This window comes from Actinia tenebrosa, unplaced genomic scaffold (assembly GCF_029948245.1).
Source record: "Actinia tenebrosa isolate PJP-AT-01 unplaced genomic scaffold, QUT_ActTen_1.0 PGA_scaffold3__52_contigs__length_22856419, whole genome shotgun sequence".
Lineage (NCBI taxonomy): Eukaryota > Metazoa > Cnidaria > Anthozoa > Actiniaria > Actiniidae > Actinia > Actinia tenebrosa.
The window spans coordinates 12078134-12097454 of NW_028292580.1; the positions used below are offsets into that span (position 1 = coordinate 12078134).

The following is a 19321-nucleotide window of genomic DNA, read 5'->3' on the forward strand; positions in this document are numbered from 1 at the left end:
AACAGAAGCTTTTAAATGAGAATTATCACACACTTCTATTAGATTTGTTATCAAATCGATTATCCTTCTCTTTAAATATAAAACTGTCTTCTCCACGCTGAATTTGCGTTTTTTGGTTTTGTGGCCCGTCAAATTGGATGCGCACGCAATCTTGAGAAAACGGTCTAATAGTGTATTTCAAAGTTCATCTGCTATGGAAACTGTTAGCGCGAAAAGCTGAAGATCCACTGACTCATTCATAATCAGTTTTTACGCTCTTTCCATCTTCTTGTAGCATTTTAATGCTTTAAAATTTTTAATCAGGTCAGAGATAAGCTGTTCAAAAATAAATTAAGGAAGGTATACTATAATCTTTACTAGTCATGCTCCTCAACAAATTTACATTCATTTAACTCACTAACCTTGCAGTAGCCATATGTGCTTATGAGCGTCTATTTTTATTTTAATCTATTTATATTTTTTTAACACATCACAGATTATTACCCTCATTCCACATAGCTATTATCATATGTATTATCCTACCGTCTTAGTACAGTCTGTATTAGTTACATCTCTTAAAATACGTCTTTTCATATACATTCTGAAGATTAAAACTGTTGCTAGGGTCCACAACTTCTAGAAGAGGTTAGGCTTTTGACCTCTGCCAATCAAAATATCATTGTAAACTGGATTGACTTTAATAAAGAGTATTGTCTAGAATTGCCCAGGTCGCAAAAACTTTTAAAAAGCGCTTTATCTTTTTTCTCTATTCATCAGTGTTGGCGGTAGAATTAATGAACCTTTTTTAACGTAAGCGCTTTTACTTAACAAGAATTATCTAAAAGTTCACTGTGGAGATATTCTTTTGTGAAAAAGCGACAAAAAGCTTTTGGTCGCTAACAGGACTTGAAGTTTGTTTTGAGTTTGCTAAGAAAAAAATAACGAAAACTAAAAACTTGCATTGATATGCATTCTCGTTCTAGCTATCCGTTCTTACAGTGATGGTGACTTCCCATTATAGTGCTAATAAACACTGCAAATAAAAACTAAAACAAATCTTATCTATATTTATCTATGAAACCTTAAACATTTAAATACTAAGGCAGTCGTTCATTCAAAGCTCTTCGATTCCTTCTTCTTGTTTTTGTTAAGTCTGGACAGTAACATCGGGACAGCGGCTGCTGCCAGAAGAGCGATACCCAGCAAAGGCCTATGGGAGATCCATCCTATCGCTATGGTAACCAAAGATAATGACGAGGCTAAGCAAAAGCAAATGAGAGTGATGCCAAGACCGACCAGTTCACGCACGATGGGTAACCAAGAAACTGGAAGGGAAAAAATGAAAAAAATAAGCGAGGTCAAGAGATTTGTCTACATGCGCGACATTAGAATATGAGAGTAGTGCAGGAAAGCGATAAGAGTGGGAAACTTCTTAATAACGTTGGGCTATTTTTAGTAACCGGATGCAGTTTAGATTACGTCTTACCGCACTCCCGTGCGTAAACAACTTTCGCGCGGGCGCTCTTTCCGTTTATCGTTTTGATCACCGAAAGCGGAACGGAAAGAGCGCGCGCGCAAGTTGATGAGGGTAAGGCGATATTTAAACTGCATCTGGTTACTAAAAATAGCCCAACCGGGAATTTACATGGCGCGCGCGTTATTAAGAAGATTCCCTCTCTTATTTATGCTCTCTTGAGTAGGGCCAATCAAGGCCACAGGCTTGATACTTTGGGTGCACTTAAAAGTTTAGCTGCTATACTAGGAGATTGGGTCGCTGCTCAACTATTGCGTGACAATTTCTGCCAATCGAAACGTTCCATTTCCTGCAAACGTTCCCGTCTAATATTCTTTGCGGTGAGTTGAACCCCTCTGAACAACCTATACTGACTTGGTTCAAGGGATGCGCTTTTGCATACCGCACACACTCCCAACTCTAGATTATTTCAAAGTCTGCCGCCCTTCTCAATCCCAGAGTCTTATTATTTTTAATGTTGTTTCGCATGACTGTTAAACGGCAAGTAAAATAGAAAATGAAATAATGATCCAGATGCTGCGCAAGATAACATTATCTTCTTAGGCTGTTACCTAAAGTGCTGAGAATACTTGTGGACAACAGAAAACCAAAGAACAACATCAGCCAACCAACTCCACGCAAGATCCAAGTCATCGCTGTATTAGCGGCGTGCTCAGCCTCAAAGATTTCCTAGAAAAAATATCAAATTTAAGACTAAAAGTTGTACAAAGATTTACAGTGATATGAAGCTTATATGGTGTAAATTGTTCGAATACTGTATGTCATACGTTTTTCCAGTTAATGTGAGTGACGATGATAAAGGTCGTTTCACTTTTAAGAGTGCTAGCACATGCAGCACTGTTCAAATACATTTTCGTCATCATTTCTTTGTTAAAAGTTGAAACAAAAAAGATTTCGTTACGTGTGACATGGCGCGTGCAAGGCAAGGCACGGCACGGTACGAACGCTAAACGCAGCACACTGTATAGATTACGCACCTTGGCGCTCATCTCTCCAATATAAAGAAGCTCCAATGAATGTCCTGAACTTGTATGATAATGGGTAAGCTGCGATCCATACTGTCGGGCTACAATACTGACCTACAAACAAAGATACTATGCCATCAGTAATTGCACATCTCATTTAATATAGACTTGGTACTTACTGTTTGTGGTTCACCGAGATTTGAGCCTGGCTTGCCGCTTAAACCAGCGTAAGAAAAGGTAACTCGCACGTCACCAACCTACGAAAAAATGAATCAAATATGATTTGAATCTGAGCGAGATATTTCCTGAAAATAATTTATAGACTATTCAGTAAAAATGGCAATCAAAGTATGTTGGCTTCTCGTCCTCGCTTTTATACAAAACATAAACTATTTTTGTACGTTATCTATTAGACACGGGGTTTCAAAAAGGATGAATTAGTAATACTTAGTACATACTGAATAAATGCATATTGGTGCATTGTAATGTTGAAAATCAATAAAGCAATTTAAGCAAAGAATAGCACGAAAATTCAAAAATACCAAATAATAACTATTATCTAAAAAAGGAAAAATAATTCTGTTTAGCCTGGCTTGGCTTCCACAAAACTCAATTTACAATTCATCAGGACTATCCGAGCGCAATTCACTATGTAATATTCAGTGTGCATAAGAACAAACGTTTTGAAATAGCTACATATCACTTTCTGAAACAAATAAGAAGTCATACAAACCCTAGGATGCAAGGGATCGTTAGAGTGATAGAATATTCCATCCTGCAACACCACGGTCTTTCCAGACGGAACTTCTCTTGGGATAAAGCGTTGATAGTTCTCAATTTTGTCGACAAGACCTGCATAAACATGATGACAAAAATGTTTAACTCTCCAAAAACCGTAAGGCAAAGCGTACCATAAATTAAAATATGTTCATAAATTTCTCATTTGAGTTTATTCACGTGTTGAAACAATAAGCAACACTACTGATCAAATTTATGATCAGGACACGTCAAACAAAGCGTAGAATAAAATTTAAGGTCCAAACTCACGGTTCATATGTTGCGCACCCGAGACAGGGAAACTGCGCGCAAATCTGTCAAACTCAAGCATCTTCAATCATGCGTTATGTCATTACGGCCATGTTGGTGCCATTTAACAAAAGATAAATTTTTAGCATCCATTGTTATAACCGCACCAAGATGGCTGCTACGTTTTTGTCATTTGACTTTCTTGCTCGCGACCCATCACCCATCAATACAAACACTAATTATTTAGGCGAACTAATATATTACTTATAAATAGCTGGTAAATACTTGCCTTTAGAAAGCTTGAATTCCCCAACATACACCAAGTCAGCAACCTTGACATATGCTGATACAGGCATTGATGCAGGGTTGCGATGTCTAGATGGATCGTCAAATTGATTACTATTTTGGATACTGGATTGCCACTCTTGATCTGCGGATATCATTCATATGCTAGTTTTATCAACTTTATATTTTTCGTGTCATCGGATGAGTTATTAGGATAATTTGAAATTCAAGAAACTTCATAGGCAGGCCATGAAACCGGGTTTAACAAAATGGGTTTAACATAGCAGTTCAAGGTTTTTCGAAGAGCTTAGTCCCTGTACCCCCTCCCACTAAAAAAAAGTCTTTCATTTATGTATCCCCTTTTCAAGGTCCTTCCCCCTATCAATCCTTTTTTCCTATTGACATACGCTAATTATTGAATAGGCAGTTTACATAGACATCAACACATCTGAAGCACTTACTGTACGTGTAGGTTGTCTCTACCCTTGTTTTTCCACCTTCGTCAAACTCCCTAAAATTGAACATGTACTTTCTTAGATTTGAAATGTCTCTACCACAGGAAGCCCAAGCAGGCATTTTTTAAGTGAGGATAGAACCACACCACATTTACTACATACTTAGTCGACTGATGCTCTACCCATTGAAACATCTCAACTTCTCTTTTGAGTTTGACTGCTTTAAGAGCAACACCATATTCTCCATCATTTAAAACCTAAAGAAAAACATTCAGGAGAAGGGAGTCAGGAGCTTGGAGTATTTAAACTTTCTGGGATTTGTATTAAAAAATCAATAGAGAAATCTTACTCCAACCTCCTTTCCCATAAAAACAAACCTATTTACTATGTCTAGCTAGTTAAAGTTACACTGACCAACTTAATCTGGTTCCCTATCCTATTGAAAAGCTGTTAGTAATGACCAGCTTCTGGGTATGTGATAATAATAGTTATGAAATAAATATAAGAAACCCATATAAAAGTATTTTCTTTTTTATAACAGTATTCAAGTCATTATAGTTACCTACATACCTACATACCTACATACCTACGTACCTACATACCTACATAGCTATGTACCTACATACCTACATACCTTAATTCATACCTACATACCATGCCAGTCTTCAAGGGTCCTGTCAAGTGAACCAATTTGTCTTGATATTGTCTTTGGATTTCAGTGATTGATGGTAATGAAACGACTGCTCTCAGCCCTTCATCAAGTGCCATTGCTGTTTCCACTGCTCTACCCTAAAATCATATTATAACTATCATTTGATTGGTCATTGTATGGATGGCACTGGTTTGATGAAAATAATACATGTAGTTCATTAAGAAACTACTGGTTCTATAAACCTGAATACTAAAGTAACATATTTTATATTAAGATAAAGTCTACCTAGGTGTTTATTTGTATGTCTCACCTCATTCCAGTACAAAACAGGAAATGCAAAGATAACCAATAAAATACCAAAGACTGTAGCACCACAGCTGCTTTGTAATCTGTCTAAAAAGCCTGGATTATCCTTGTAGGTTAATCTGGTATGGCTGTCTGAATCACTGTTGATATGCATTCCTGGATCATTGGGGTGCTAAACAAAAAATAGCGGATCATGTATGAGCAATAATGAAACAGTTATTGAAATGATGTGGACTTGCATGAATAGGTTGATTAACATATTATGAGGTCCACTAGCCATGCATCTTCTCAGACAGGGAAACAGGCAGACAGAGAGGTATGCAGACAGGCAGATGAGCCAAACAGACAGACAGAGGGACAGGCAGATAGATGGACAGATAAGCAGACAGACAGACAGGCAGGTAGATAGATAGATAGATAGACAGCTAGGAAGCCAGACACACACAGACCGATAGACAGACAGGCAGATAGACAGACAGGCAGATAGACAGACAGGCAGATAGACAGACAGCAGATAGATACAGATGGATAACAGATAGCTAGCAACCGAAAAAACAGCATATCAGACAAAAAAAATTGACAAACAGAAAGTTTTAACTTTGGACAGGAAGATCATATAAATTAATGGTTCAATATATGACAAGAATAAATAAAAAAATTGTTTTTCTAACTGGCTCTCATAAACATAGCAAACACAGGTGCAATACATATGTTTGTATAGGTGATTGAACTTAAAACTTTACGATAATTCTTTCTATAAAACTGAGTAAAACACTATATTAATTATTAAACTGTTTTCTAAAAGAAAAAAGCTATGTTTTTGAAAAATAAGTTGTAAATAAATAAATATTTATTTACAAAACAAGTATTAAACTTGGAGACCTTGGAATCTAATTTAATCAAGGCGAGTAAAAGCTTTTATAGCACTTTGTTTTTTTTCGCGGACACAGCTACCGTAGGATTTCATCATCCTTACGACCTACTTTACTTACAAAAGGTTTTAGTTTTAGTTTTGCGTATCAACCAGCCTGCAAAATTTATAGAATTTCTGAGAAACTTTTAGAATTCTGAGTCAATACGTAAATTTAAGATCAAACATGAAAATTCATGGAATTTTTGTTCTAAAATCGACCCAAAATAAGAAAGAAACTTGACTTACGTGTGCTCGATACATGGCTTCGTCCAAAAGTGCTTGATTTACGAACAAAGAAGGTAAAATAATACCAAGATTACAGGTGAATTGCTTGTGGTTGAAGTGAACTGAAACACTTTGAACAGTGTTTGACCCACTTCCGCTTTCTCTTGTTACAAAACGTTTGGGGCCTGATATCCAATGACGTCATTTCCTATTGGGGTCCAGTTTATTCTACCGTGAGTTCCAATATGGCGGAAATTTTGGATAAAAGTACAATGTTCCATTAATTATTATATTTTTGGTCTTTTCTTTAACAAATGGAAGATAATGAGGAATGGGAAGAGGTTAGAGACTATTTGAGATTATGAGTTCAAACTTTGAAAGTCAAAACTGGAGCTTTTTATTTAATAATATGCTGAAACTTATTTTTTGTCAGGAACAGCTAGTTCTAGTCGAATTATGTGGTATCCTGGAAACAGAGGTGTTACACGAGGCAACAACTGAACATTGCAGACTCCTGGTGTGTATAAGAGCCTCCAAGTTTATTTCCACTAGCATAGTCTCCTCTCCTGTCTATAGCAACATATAAAATGAATAACTCACCTTAAACAACATGCATGGGGTAATTGTCATTAAACAACATCTTAGAAACGTCATGGAAATTAGTATAGGAAATTGTTGTTTATAGTTCACTCAACAAAATTTCAGTAAAAAATGCGAAGCGACGCCGTTCATCTTTGTCTATTTGGCGGCCGATTTTCAGTCCATCGCGCAACTGAAATGCATAAAAAAGATTACTTCTTACGGCATTATAATTTTATTTATGTTTTTTTAAGTACGAAATGATAGAAAATAATTGTTTTGACATTGTTTTGGCCGTGTTTCCATAGCGACTTAATTCGGTACTCCGGAGTACAATTAACGCTATAATTGTACTCCTCTCGACCAATCAGAGTCAAGTAATTTTGTTGAGTGTACTATAAATGTCTTAATTGACCTACATTTCTATAATAGCAATTGTGTTACATACTGATGAGCTTGTTATTCTTGTACTTTTAGGGAATCAACACAAGTGAACCAGTACTACAGATTGGACCCTACACATTTGTTGGAGAACATGAAGGCAAGAGTAAAATATTAATAGGGGGTTATTTACCAGCCAGAAGGCATGGATATAAAAAACTGTACCCGAGGACACTTTTGAATATCCAGACTGTTTTCAAGGATGAGGGCACAGTTTTTTCCTGTCCGGACTGAATTTAGGATGGTAAATAACTTATTTTTTTCCCATTTATATTTCCTCTACAAATTTTTGTCTTGTATGCGTGCATAGTGATGTCATTAGCAACCAAGATATACACTGTATATACTGGACCATGTTCAGTTATAGCAAATACCACTCTCTCCACAAATTTTTAGGATATCTGAGCAGAAAAAACTAAGACTTCAATTTGTTTTTATTATCAACCCTTTGAGTGTTGCTTTGGTTTAATGTCTCTTGATTTCATTTACCATTGTATCTAACTTTTTAGATGCTATTGGAACAAATGTCTTCTTTGAGGAAGTGCAAGGTAAGAAACATAAATTATTCTTATACTTGAGATGCCTGCATACCATTAAAGGGCATTCTCGTATCCAAAGCCTTCTCAGCTTTCTAACTAAAAATCCAAGGCTCTGGAAAGTCACAAATCAATCATTAATTTGATTGGTTAAAATTTTTGGCATAATCATGTGATTCCAGTTCACTGATTTTACAGTCAATGGTTGAAATTTGAATACTTTACCATACACATCTATATAAATATATATATATATATATATCCCTAATATATTGTGTAGTTCCAAAAATTATCCATACCCCCTCATGGAGGAATTTTTTTATGACACCCCCCTACCCCCCGGAAGATTCCAATTTTCTTCCATACAAACTCTGTAATTTTTGTTCTTTCTCTGATCCCCCTACTCTTTGGAAATTCCAAATTCCTCTGTGGGGTGGGTATGGATGATTTCTGGAACTACACATTACACTTTGTGAGTCGAAGCCTTTACTAATGCAAAACTTGTTGGCATGAATTCAAATCAGGTGACGATAGTGAAAAGAAAAGATTCCAGTTCAAAGGGATGACTACTAAATCCATTAAGATGGTCAGAGCCTTTTTAAAGCAAACTGCAGAAGAGGTAAATGGAAAATTGGGTTCTTGCAAATTCTAACCTATATTTAGGTCAGCTGAGTAAATTGTATGGGCCTAATACACCTTACTGTCACAAGGCCACATAGCCACCATTTGGACTTCAATCTAATTTTTGTCTTAAGTGGGCTGGTTCTTAACTTGGTTCTGGTTCTGAACTTAAAGAGTTGTTAAGTTAAAACTCGACCAATCCTACTGGTGTCTACTGCATTGTATTACCAGGCGATTTCATATGATTGTATTTATTGCAATGTAGAAAAGAATCATTCATTCATTGATGTTTTCATAATTCCCTGACATTCAAGTCAACAAACGTGTCTAATTCAGTGTGACCTGGAAGCATTTTTTTCTTATTGCTGCTTTCCCCCCATTTTTAGGATGATATGCCAGTTGAAGTGGAACAGAATTCTACTGAAGAATCATTTGGTGAACAAAATTGATCTCAAGATTTCATCACTACATGTTTCAAACAACAGTCCCCTTCTCGGTTCCCTGCACCATCTTGAAAGGTAGCCATGCCTGTGCATTGAAGGAAGGACAGCAGTGACCTTGCAGTGATAGAGACATGTGAATAATTAAAAGGTTATAGAAGGGTATCTTTCATTGCAAGTTTAATGCTGTTCTGATGATGCAGGGAACTGTGGATTATTATACTGTAGTGCATTGTTGTTATCGTACTACCCACTGAGATGTGTATATTAGGAATATAAAATATATGAGAACAGAAAATAACAAATATTGATGTTTTGAAGTTATATATTACATATATTTTATTAACAAAAAGTATCACACATATATCACAAGTGGGCATTAATAGCTCCTTAAGGATACACGGAACACAATCGGGTCGGGTTTTTTGAACGCTCATAGCACGTTTAGTTTATATAAATTTCCCCATAAAGTATACATTTCCTAACAGCTTAAAGTTCAAATATTGCATATTCGATTTTACTTTTGGAAAAAAATAATTCATTTTGGATAAATCGGGCATTGATTGCAAACACTATGGTTCGACGCGAGATGTTTGTTCTCCTTTGGTTAGGGTAAACAGATCAATTTTTTTTTGCATCTTATTACACGTATGTTGTTCTACCAAAGTGTGTCTGCGTTTTTTCTTTTAGCGCTTCTTTAATCTTTTATTCAATTCCAAAGTTATAACTACATGTTTTTAAGGGCATTCTTGAGAAAATGGCAAATATCTGACAAAAGAAAAAGAAAATGAAAAAACGCAGACACAATTTTAAACTCGAGCATAGTAGGAATCCACATGCCGAGTTTCACGGTAATTGATCAAAAACCGAGGGAGAATAAACCTTCTGAAAATGTGTATTTTACCAAAAACTACTTTTGAGAAAAACACAAGTTTAGTTTAATGGGATTATAAGTTTATTTACTCAATGTTGACAAGTTTCTGCACAGTACGCCAATGAGCGTAAAGTATATTATTTTAATTTTTATATAAAATTAAAGATTTTACTTTTATATTTGATTTAGCATAGTTTCAAAAAAAAAATTTTTTTTGACGAAAGTTGTGTTCCGTGTATCATTTAAAAACTCTGTAAATAATGTATTTTATGACTTTCATTATAAATTTTGTCACAGCCAGATAGTTATGATTTAAAACATACATCCAGTTTGCTATTTCAAAGTTTTTCTTCCAATTTGTACATATATATATAATCAAGTTTCTTTGTTTAAATAAAAGACAATTCACACTGTTCCACTACATGATTTGACTTTAGGAATTCGAAATTGAAGAAATAGAAAACGCTCGCGCGTGCTGTGTGCTGTCATAAAGCACGCGGGGGTTGGTAGAACACGAGAGAAGTGTTAGGAGAAGCACGACGCGTAGCGGAGTGCTTCTTGACACTTCTTGAGTGTTCTGCCAACCCCCAAGTGCTTTATGATTGCACACAGCACAGCAAGCAAGTTTTTTTTTTTTTTTATAAGATACGATTTACAATAATAGGTAGGAATGACGCAACGGAAAGTGCGCGCGCGTGCAATGTGCTCTCATAAAGCACGCGCTCCAAACCAATCAGAACGCGACATTCATAACAGTTATTTTATAATGAGTTTTATAAAACAACCTTTCTGTTATAATCTCACCACTTCTAGTAGCCTCTAATGTGGTTGCACACTTAATAAAGCAACATGAGTTAGTTTTGTCATTTTCTGTTTCCCAGTGAACTTAGTCAAGGCCATGATTGATGGTATAGTCAGGTGTAAGCTGTGATCAGCTTCATCAGCAACACTAATTCAGTGTCTTATTCCAGTTGATGGGACTGAGAGTTAAAAGTTGGCGTTCGAGTTGGTGTGTTGCTTGCCTTTCCTTTCTAAGTTGCTCTGCTCGGATTTCCATCAGCTGTTTTTGAGAAGGAAAAAACTGAGGTAGTTAAATCTGATTAGATGCACTCAAAAATAAGGGTCGACCAGGAGCATTATTTTTGTAAATGACCAAATGCAATATATTCTCTAAATTTCCACCAGCTGTCTTTCCCCTTTTTTATATAGATTTTCCTTAAAATGAACAGCATTGGGCTCATGCTAGGGATTCCTGATAACGGAATACTGTATTTGACGGGTTATAGTACTAGAAGAGAAGAAGGGAAACCAAGAGATACAGTTTGAGCATAAGGTAGCAGGGGCTTCCCTTCCCCTTCCCCTTCCCTTTCCACCCCTATTCTTTATTTGCACATGACATCATTGCTGCCATCTTGGATGAATTTAACAAAGGACTTTTCAATGAGTTCTTTTGCTATATCATCCGACATGGAATGACTCCCCTAGAACTGATTGAAAACTGGCAGTAATGGACTTTTGAAACCCCCAACCTCCATCGCTGCAGCCTTCTATTTCAAAATAGTTTTATAAAGAACTTGTTACATTTGAAGGTATTTAATAGCTAGAAAATTAAACATTTACCCTTTTATTTTCATCCCTGAACGTCTTGAGGTAATCATGCCTATTTTTTCTGTCTTGTGCGTCCTGGTGTAAACAAGCTTTGTCGTAGTTAATGGCAAATTCGCTTTCACCAAATCTGTTCTTCATAAACTTCCTGTGGTTCCCAACACGTTCTTTAATCTACTGCTGTAAAATATACTGCTCCAATATATCAAACAATTATTACTGGGGTATATTATATTTGAGATGCATATGAGAGCTATAACTGATCCTATGCATATGATCATTCCAGCAATAAACAATGATTGTTACAAATATTCTGTTGTCTCAATAAATGATGTCACTCATAAAAGGTAGTCCCTCATAGTCCAACCATTATATTCTCGTATGTCGTTTGATATTTTTAAAAACGAAGAAATCTGACCCTTAAAGGTACGGAGTCAGCCTGAGACCCTTAAAGGTACGGAGTCAGCCTGAGACCCTTAAAGGTACGGAGTCAGCCTGAGACCCTTAAAGGTACGGAGTCAGCCGGGAGTCAGCCGGAGACCCTATAAGGTACGCGAGGTCTCATTTTCGACGCTAAAAGGTCCGACGAGCCCCCAACCCACTTTCCAAGAGAGTCTCCCCCCCCCGGGACTATAATAGTGTTCTATAAACTCAAATATTAATTTTATAAACATATTTTAAACTATTTAAAAGTTACATTTTTAGGCTCAGGTCAAACGTTGAACTTCACATGAGTCGAACCAAATTGAAAGGATAGATAACAAGGCAGTCTTCTTTGATGTCATTAAGTTCGGCTCATGTGAAGTTCGACGTTTAACCTGAGCTTTAGATAGTTTTCATACCTTCCTGTAACGGGTCTTTTTCTCTACTTTGATCTTTAAAAGACTCTCGAACCACAAGAAGAAGTACGTGCACCGCATTCGCTCGGGAAAATGCACCATCGAAACCTGAGCTTTTCCCTCATCAAAAGTAGATACCCATTCCTCTATAAATACTTTTCTGGCTGTCTACTTCTAGTTCTATCTCTTCCTCACTTCCTTCTTCGTTTTCGTAATCACTATCATCATTTAAAACCTGCTCTAATACTCCTTCTTATTATGAGTTTCAGCTCATAATAAGCGAATCAGGAGAAATGGCATTAGATATGAAATTGAATGTTTTATAAGGATTTGTATGGGAAAGTGCGCTGGATGGCAAAAGCTTACCAGCCAACACTTTTCCCTTACAAATCCTTGTAAAATCTTTGATTTTATATTTAATGTCATTTCTTCTATAGTCAACAATTCAAGCTGAAACTTCGCCCTCTTACTAAATTTGAGGCGGTGCTCTTTTCATTTCTGGAGCTCATTTTGACTCATTTGGTCGTTTTAAGGGGGTGGGGTCACTTGACCTGTTAGTGCAAGTCGTCTATTGCCAGCCAACACATTGGCGTGACGACAACTAGTTGGCCAACCAAAGGTTACCCTTCATCAACACCTCACCAAAACTGGCTGTCATCTGGTCATAACACACAATTACATGTACAAAGTTCAATTATAATTCTATATGGCCACTCACAATCTTCCAGAGTATCGAACTTGACCTCCTCGCTTGATGGCCCCTCTCCTCCACTGTTAAAGGCTTTAATTGTCAGAGTATAGCTGGTGTAGGGGATTAGTCCAGTGACGTTTTGCTTCTGAATATCTTCAGGAGTTGAAATGGCCTTGAACACTTTAGCACCTATTGGGGTCTTTCTATTTTGACGATGAGTTTCTACTAACTTGCTTTGATCCCAATGATAGATCTTAAGACAAACCATGTAATAAAATTATTAAATGAATGAATGGAATGCTAGGTGAATGAATAGAAAAGACCCCAGGGATGGAGAGGGTGGATGGGTTGGACCATGTCATTATAATATATTGTTTTTGATGTTAATTGGAGATGCTGTTACATACAATAAGGGAGGGGGTGACTTGTAACACTCCTCACAGCCCCCACCCCTGTTGCAGTCAAGTTTTTTCCTTGTTACCGTTAAGGCCCCGTCCACACGTATCCGGAAATCTTTGTATCCGCAATTTTTGTTTTTGCGGATACGAGGAGTTGTGTCCACACGTGTCCGGAAATGTTTGTATCCGTATCCGGAAATTTTCGAAAACGGTCTCTAGAGTGGAAATTTTCGAATACGCTCCGAATACGGATACGTGTGGACGGTCGTATCCGCAAATTTTCGAATACGCTGATGTACACACGATTTGCGCATGCTCAATAAGAAAAGCTATCCATCAAAGGGACTAGGCACTAGCGTGCATCAGGGCGGATCAAGAAATTTCCGGATACGTGTGGATGGGGCCTAAATGCTTCCCACCAAATATAAACAATCATATCTCCCACCCGATGAAGAAACAGAAAAAGTGCGCACGTGCTGTGTGCAGTTATAAAGCGCGTGGGGGTTACACGAGAGAAGTGTTAGGAGAAGCACAACGCGTGGCGCATGATTTATAACTGCACACTAGCACGCGTGCGCGTTTTCTATTTCTTTTATGAAATACAAATTACTATAACCATTATTTTGGATAGGAATTAGGCAACTGAAAGTGCACAAGCGTGACTATTCACTACAGTGCAACTACTCAAACCAAGGCCACCTTGACAAATAATTTTCTACGAATTATCCAATAGCGTTTAAGTATTTAGACAATAGATTAGCGGAACATTTTAAATTTAGATTTTCTTCCGCAGATCAGAATGGCAAAACTAAATGATAAATAAGAGCTTGTAATATGTTTTCTTTACAAATATAATGATTTATGTCACCAAAAACATAGAAAAACAAGACGCTCTTGGAGCGTGCACTGGGTCGCCTAACGTGCTGTTATGCTGGAGCTTATTTAACACCTTATAATACACTCTACAAAATTACTCGATTCTAATTGGACAAGAGGAGTTAAATCCCAAATTGTACTCTGAAATTTTCAGAATCTTATCATCTAGTACTAATGCAGCCTGTGTATAGATTTGGATGGAAAGTCTTGGGCAGAAAAAAAGTTATGATGCCTCTTGTGATGTGATTTTTAGCAAAACTCTCATCTTTGAGGTTTACAACGACAATTAGTAAAAAAAACATTTATTCGATGAGTTTTTTACGATTTGATGCTGATTTTTCGTAAGGCCCATTAGAAATACTTGGAATAGATACGTAAAAACTTCAAGGCAATCCATTCAATGGTAATGTTTAATTTCCACAGCGCGATGTTTCATATGCTTCAAATTTTGAATCAAATTTTCAAGCGGCGTCATAAATATTTTTGCATTAGTACTAGATGATAAGATTCTGAAAATTTCAGAAAAATCGTACCTGAGAATGAGGAGAAAAAACGTCAAAAACTAAAAATGGCAGTGTTTGATTTTCGGCCGTAATAGGCTAAACACTTGGTTCTACCTTAAAAGTCGAAGCCATTTATTAGGCGCGGAGTTCTTTAACACGACCACGTTTATCCGGCTTAGAACTGATCTTCGATTACAGAAAATACTGCTTTATTAAAATAGCTGAATCAAAGCATGAATAGTTAACCAAAATACAGCAGTCAACGAAATAGAGCATGCGTAAAAATTAATTTCTGTCACGTGGTCTGTTAGCTCCGCCCTTTCATAATCACTTGACAACATAGTGACGAGTGATTGACATGTGGTACATGCTTATTGATTGGACTATAGACGGGAAGGTCTCTTGGGTATAAGGCCCTGAAGACCTCTGGGTACTATTGCGCAATTTGTCCATTTTGTCGGGGATCGAAGAATCAGAAAAAACGAAGGTCTTCTATGAGCGGTTTACCACAGGTAAACCGCTAATTACAGTCCGAGAAATCTTCTTTTACTGCTCAATTATATGACTTTATAATCATTAATCATTAATCATGAATTCATTAATCTATGAACACGTCCTTCAAACCCATATATGGGTACTCTTGCGCAACAATGCACTTTTCGCGAGATGGACAAAAACAAAATACAAAAATACAAAGGCATTTTACGACTGGGCTGCCACAGGCAACCCAGTAAATAGTAAATTATGACTTCAAATAGGATAGAAAAGCAAAAGGAACTATAAAATTACACAGTTTCTTGAAAACAGTTTGTTTCTTCCAGACAACAATACTAATGTATCAGGCTGACACTGTTAGATGTTATCACCGTGTTGCTATGCGATAGCACGTTTATATTCGACAACAAAGGTGTCGGCAGTCTTCTAAACCGTGTAAACTCATGGATATTTCTCCAATCTGTAGCGATTCCATTGTTCAGATTCCCACTTTCGATTGGCTTATTAGAAAATTTGTTTGGGTGGCCTTGGTTGGAGTAATTTTACTGTAGAGAACATAAATATTTAGTACATACTGTATGATATGAACTATTAAAATAACTTACATTGTATCCATCAACACTCTCCCTCGTCACGATAACTCGATTCCATATTAACTCAATAGAACGAGCAGATATGTTCCCCAATTTCACATTTTCTGGTTTAGATGTTGGTGCATCTTGACCTGAGAAACATTTAACGATATCACTGACTGGTCCTTCACCAACGTCATTCTTTGCCGTAATCTGGAACTCCCACAGTTGGTAGTAGCCAGCATTGGGAATTGAGTAATGATCAACAGTTGGATCCATGATAACTGCTTTCTGTTCTTTTCCTTTCTGACCGTTATCTAGAATCTTATAGTAGTTGAGGATGTAATGCAATCCTGGGCCATTGCAGGCTTCAAGCTTGGTCATGGGCTATATAGATAGAGAATTTGTAATCAATCTTTAGTTAGCAATTTCAAGTAAATAGTTGTCAGTTTCCCAGAAAAAAGGTTCAAAAATGGAGCACAAAAAAACAATGGTTACATTTTGTAGAGGGATTAAAAATAAGAAACTAGACAGCCAAATATGACTGAAAGATCAGCAATAAAGTATCCCAGTATGCATTTAAATATATGCATCCCACGTACTACATGAATACTATAAATTGCATATGTAAGTAGAGTTGTTTGTTGGTTCTCTCGAGTGCTTCGAGGGCTTTTCCGGGTTCAGGTTCTCCGGTTTTCCTCACCCTCCTCAAAAACTAACTTCTAAATTGTACTACTGTAATTCAATTTACCTTCGTATGCAAATTGACCATTTCAGATCACATGACATTCCCCTGAGAGTGTTTTTTTAATGAGGAACATGTTAAAATATTTATATTTATACATGAACTAGAATCAACTCCCAAGAGTGGCTGATCACATGGTCTGAAATGTGCACAACAAACAACGAAGGTAAAGAGGTCTATTCTCTACTTTCACATGCCTATAATACTTTGCGTCTTTGGGGCGTAACCAGAGGGTAAAAACCCACTTATTTTGCTGAAAGCTGATCATACGATGTTGACAATACCTTGTTTGGTATCCAAAAATAAAATGAAGAAGTAAAAAAACAGAAAAAGATAGAAGCTTGAGACGTTTAAGGTAAATTTTAAACATTTTTTCGTAAGTTAATACATTTTCTGTAAGACCAAAACTCTTGATGATCTGTACACGCAAACATAACTTGGAATAAACTGATAATCAGTATTGTACAGATAAAAGCAGGTATTGTATGAATTCAATTAAGAAACCTTTTAATTTGGGACAGTTTTTTTTATTGGTTACCACCAAAAGACGCAAGGCATTATGGGGATGTGAAAGTAGAGAATTGGGTTGAAACCCTGTTAGGCATTACACCTTCCACTAAGGAGAAGTAAATACGCCATATTTGACAGAATTAAAGAATACGACTCTTACCGTCCATGCAATATCAAGCTCATTTGCTTTTCCTGGCAATCCTCTGAAGTTTTTGGGAAACATAAGTGGCCCTGTTGGAGTAAAACCACAGTTCTCAGGTTTAAAGTAAACTTGCAATTGAACCTTAATCTAAATAACTTTATTTAATTTATCAATTTATTATATTTATATATATTTTTTTAATGTTTTCAATGAAACACCCTAAGCAAAAAGCTATCATTTAAACTTACTGAACACGCTAGTAACGCACTGTCCTTTTGGTGTCGGCATGCTTGCTCGACTGGGCCCAATCTTATTGATAGCTCGCATTCTAAACGTCAAGTTTGCCCAAGCTGTCAGTTGCAGAGTATAAGATGTTTTTGTGGGGTCGGTGATATTGACAATGACATGCCATTCCTCTGGAAAGTAGGTGGATTCTTGTTCAACGACAAAGTGGGTGATGGGCGCGTCATTATCTTGTCCCTTTTTCCATGTAATGGTGGTAGTTCGGCTGTAACAACCTGTAATCGTGAGGTCTGATGGTGGGAATGGAACACCTGAAATATACACAAATAAAAAATGAATCATCCCTGAAAAGAAGGTATCACCTTTGTAATTTTTGGTTGTGTAAGCCAAAAGTAAGACACCTGGAGGTTAATAAGATATTACAGTTTGTTTTCGCTCCCTCGTCGTGGGTCGCTACTTATGAATGAAAACACACGATTTTCCTTCTCTAGAATATCTTTGATTCTTGTACTAATTCCTCAATATCTGGGACTGTCGAGCGTGTCGAGCGTGACCCTTTATTTGTATTGTTTGAGACCCGAGTCTTCCAGCGGCGAATTCCTACGAGGGTTGTTCAGAACAAACGAAAAATTCTGAAAATTCAAAAATTCACCTGAAAGAAAAAAAATTATGACTTACCTTTTGTAAGGGCATAAATTAAGTCGTCCTTGCATATAAGTCGGTTTTAACACACCTTGAGCAATGGATGCCGGAACCGTTAACTTTGATAGAGCAGTTTTGGTATGGCTGTGAAAAGCTTGCTGCCGTATGATGCCGTATGCGTGTCTTGCCGCGAACGTGATGTTTTCTAGGATTGCATTTGTAATTAGCTGATTCATTGTTATTAGTCTGTTCTGGCAGTGCCGTGACCTTGGCGTGACCGTGTCTGCGCCGTGTTTATGCCGTGTTTCGAGAATTTGATTGGATGGAGAGTAAATTCTCGAGCAATGAGATTGGTCTGGCGTATCCCTTGCCATGTTCACGTCCGCGTTCGTGCCGTAAGCTTTTCACAGTCATACAAAAACTGGCTCTACATACAATTGTGCTGACAATTGCTAACCAGTCGAGGGACGTGATGTGATAATTAAGAAGAGACAATCACCCGCAAAGCCCAATTGACCCAATATCTGGCAGAAGTGTGCATTTCGAATCAGAAGGAGTTGGAGGGTTTTTTTTTTTTTTTTGTAAACGCGAGTTATTAAGCTTCGTTGGCGTGGGTTTGCCGTTTGCCGTCTTTGGAGGAGCTCGAAAGAGTATCCATTAAATTACATGAACTTCGCAAGCCCCAAATTCAAGATTTGGGATGGAAACATGGGATGAAAAGTTTGACCCGGCCTTTCACGAGTATGTACAATATAAGTCAATCAAAAAAGTTATTAAAGTTGGAAAGTTGGAAAAAAACGCCGTTTCCAACCAGAAAGCAATTAGAAGAAAAAGGGCAAAGTAGGGCTTCAATGTTCTCGAAAAATTGCGATTTCAGGGCATTATGATAGATTTCCTGGTTTCCTGTCTCTCACAGTAGTGTTTAGTAGTGTTTTATATGAAACCAAAAATCCAGATGAAAATTAATATTCATATATATGTCATAACCGGAGCAATTATTGAGATCGGGTATTCCTCGAGTTATACATACAGTCCTTTGACTAAACGTTGTCGTTGATCGGATCATCCCTACGCGCCTACCGAAAAGGATAACGGGTAAATTACCCAGACTTTGCGTCATCCAAACTGCTCGCCAGTTTAAATCTTCGCCGTATGCTCGAGGCATGGTTTTAGCAAATTCAATGGGATCGAAAACTGCGAGCTTAAGACGTGTTAGATAACATATGCGG

The 19321-nt window shown here is 37.1% G+C and overlaps 3 protein-coding genes and 1 pseudogene across 5 annotated transcripts; 1 reads left to right on the plus strand and 3 right to left on the minus strand.

The window, feature by feature from the left end:
- Window positions 1–330: 330 nt before the first annotated feature.
- On the minus strand, window positions 331–6517 carry LOC116301455 (transmembrane protein 43). Its single transcript, XM_031710518.2, has 11 exons — window positions 6362–6517; window positions 5207–5374; window positions 4899–5033; window positions 4407–4501; window positions 4251–4300; window positions 3794–3934; window positions 3212–3330; window positions 2658–2735; window positions 2491–2592; window positions 2065–2182; window positions 331–1304 (listed from the first exon to the last, which is right to left on the minus strand). The coding sequence occupies exons 1-11, from the start codon at window positions 6374–6376 to the stop codon at window positions 1090–1092; spliced, it is 1236 nt and encodes a 411-aa protein (XP_031566378.1). The 5' UTR covers window positions 6377–6517; the 3' UTR covers window positions 331–1089.
- A 50-nt stretch (window positions 6518–6567) lies between these two features.
- LOC116301456 (general transcription factor 3C polypeptide 6) lies at window positions 6568–10244 on the plus strand. Its single transcript, XM_031710519.2, has 6 exons — window positions 6568–6681; window positions 6774–6857; window positions 7397–7460; window positions 7870–7908; window positions 8421–8515; window positions 8904–10244. Exons 1-6 carry the CDS (start codon window positions 6655–6657, stop codon window positions 8964–8966), a joined length of 372 nt encoding a protein of 123 aa, XP_031566379.1. The 5' UTR covers window positions 6568–6654; the 3' UTR covers window positions 8967–10244.
- Window positions 10245–10442: 198 nt separating this feature from the next.
- Window positions 10443–12356, minus strand: LOC148908656 (uncharacterized; annotated as a pseudogene). The gene is made up of 3 exons (XR_016120835.1): window positions 12279–12356; window positions 11452–11628; window positions 10443–10891 (listed from the first exon to the last, which is right to left on the minus strand). The product of XR_016120835.1 is annotated as an uncharacterized LOC148908656 (transcript).
- Window positions 12094–18268, minus strand: LOC116301457 (fibronectin type III domain-containing protein-like). Of its 2 annotated transcripts, XM_089035544.1 has the most exons (5): window positions 18129–18268; window positions 17456–17761; window positions 17226–17296; window positions 15844–16197; window positions 12094–13219 (listed from the first exon to the last, which is right to left on the minus strand). In XM_089035544.1, exons 2-5 carry the CDS (start codon window positions 17532–17534, stop codon window positions 12938–12940), a joined length of 786 nt encoding a protein of 261 aa, XP_088891670.1. In that variant the 5' UTR covers window positions 17535–17761; window positions 18129–18268; the 3' UTR covers window positions 12094–12937. The 2 variants fall into 2 exon arrangements, with proteins under 2 accessions (XP_088891670.1, XP_031566380.1); XM_031710520.2 differs by lacking the exon at window positions 18129–18268 and having other exon boundaries at window positions 12103–13219; window positions 17456–17956.
- Between the last annotated feature and the right edge of the window lie 1053 nt (window positions 18269–19321).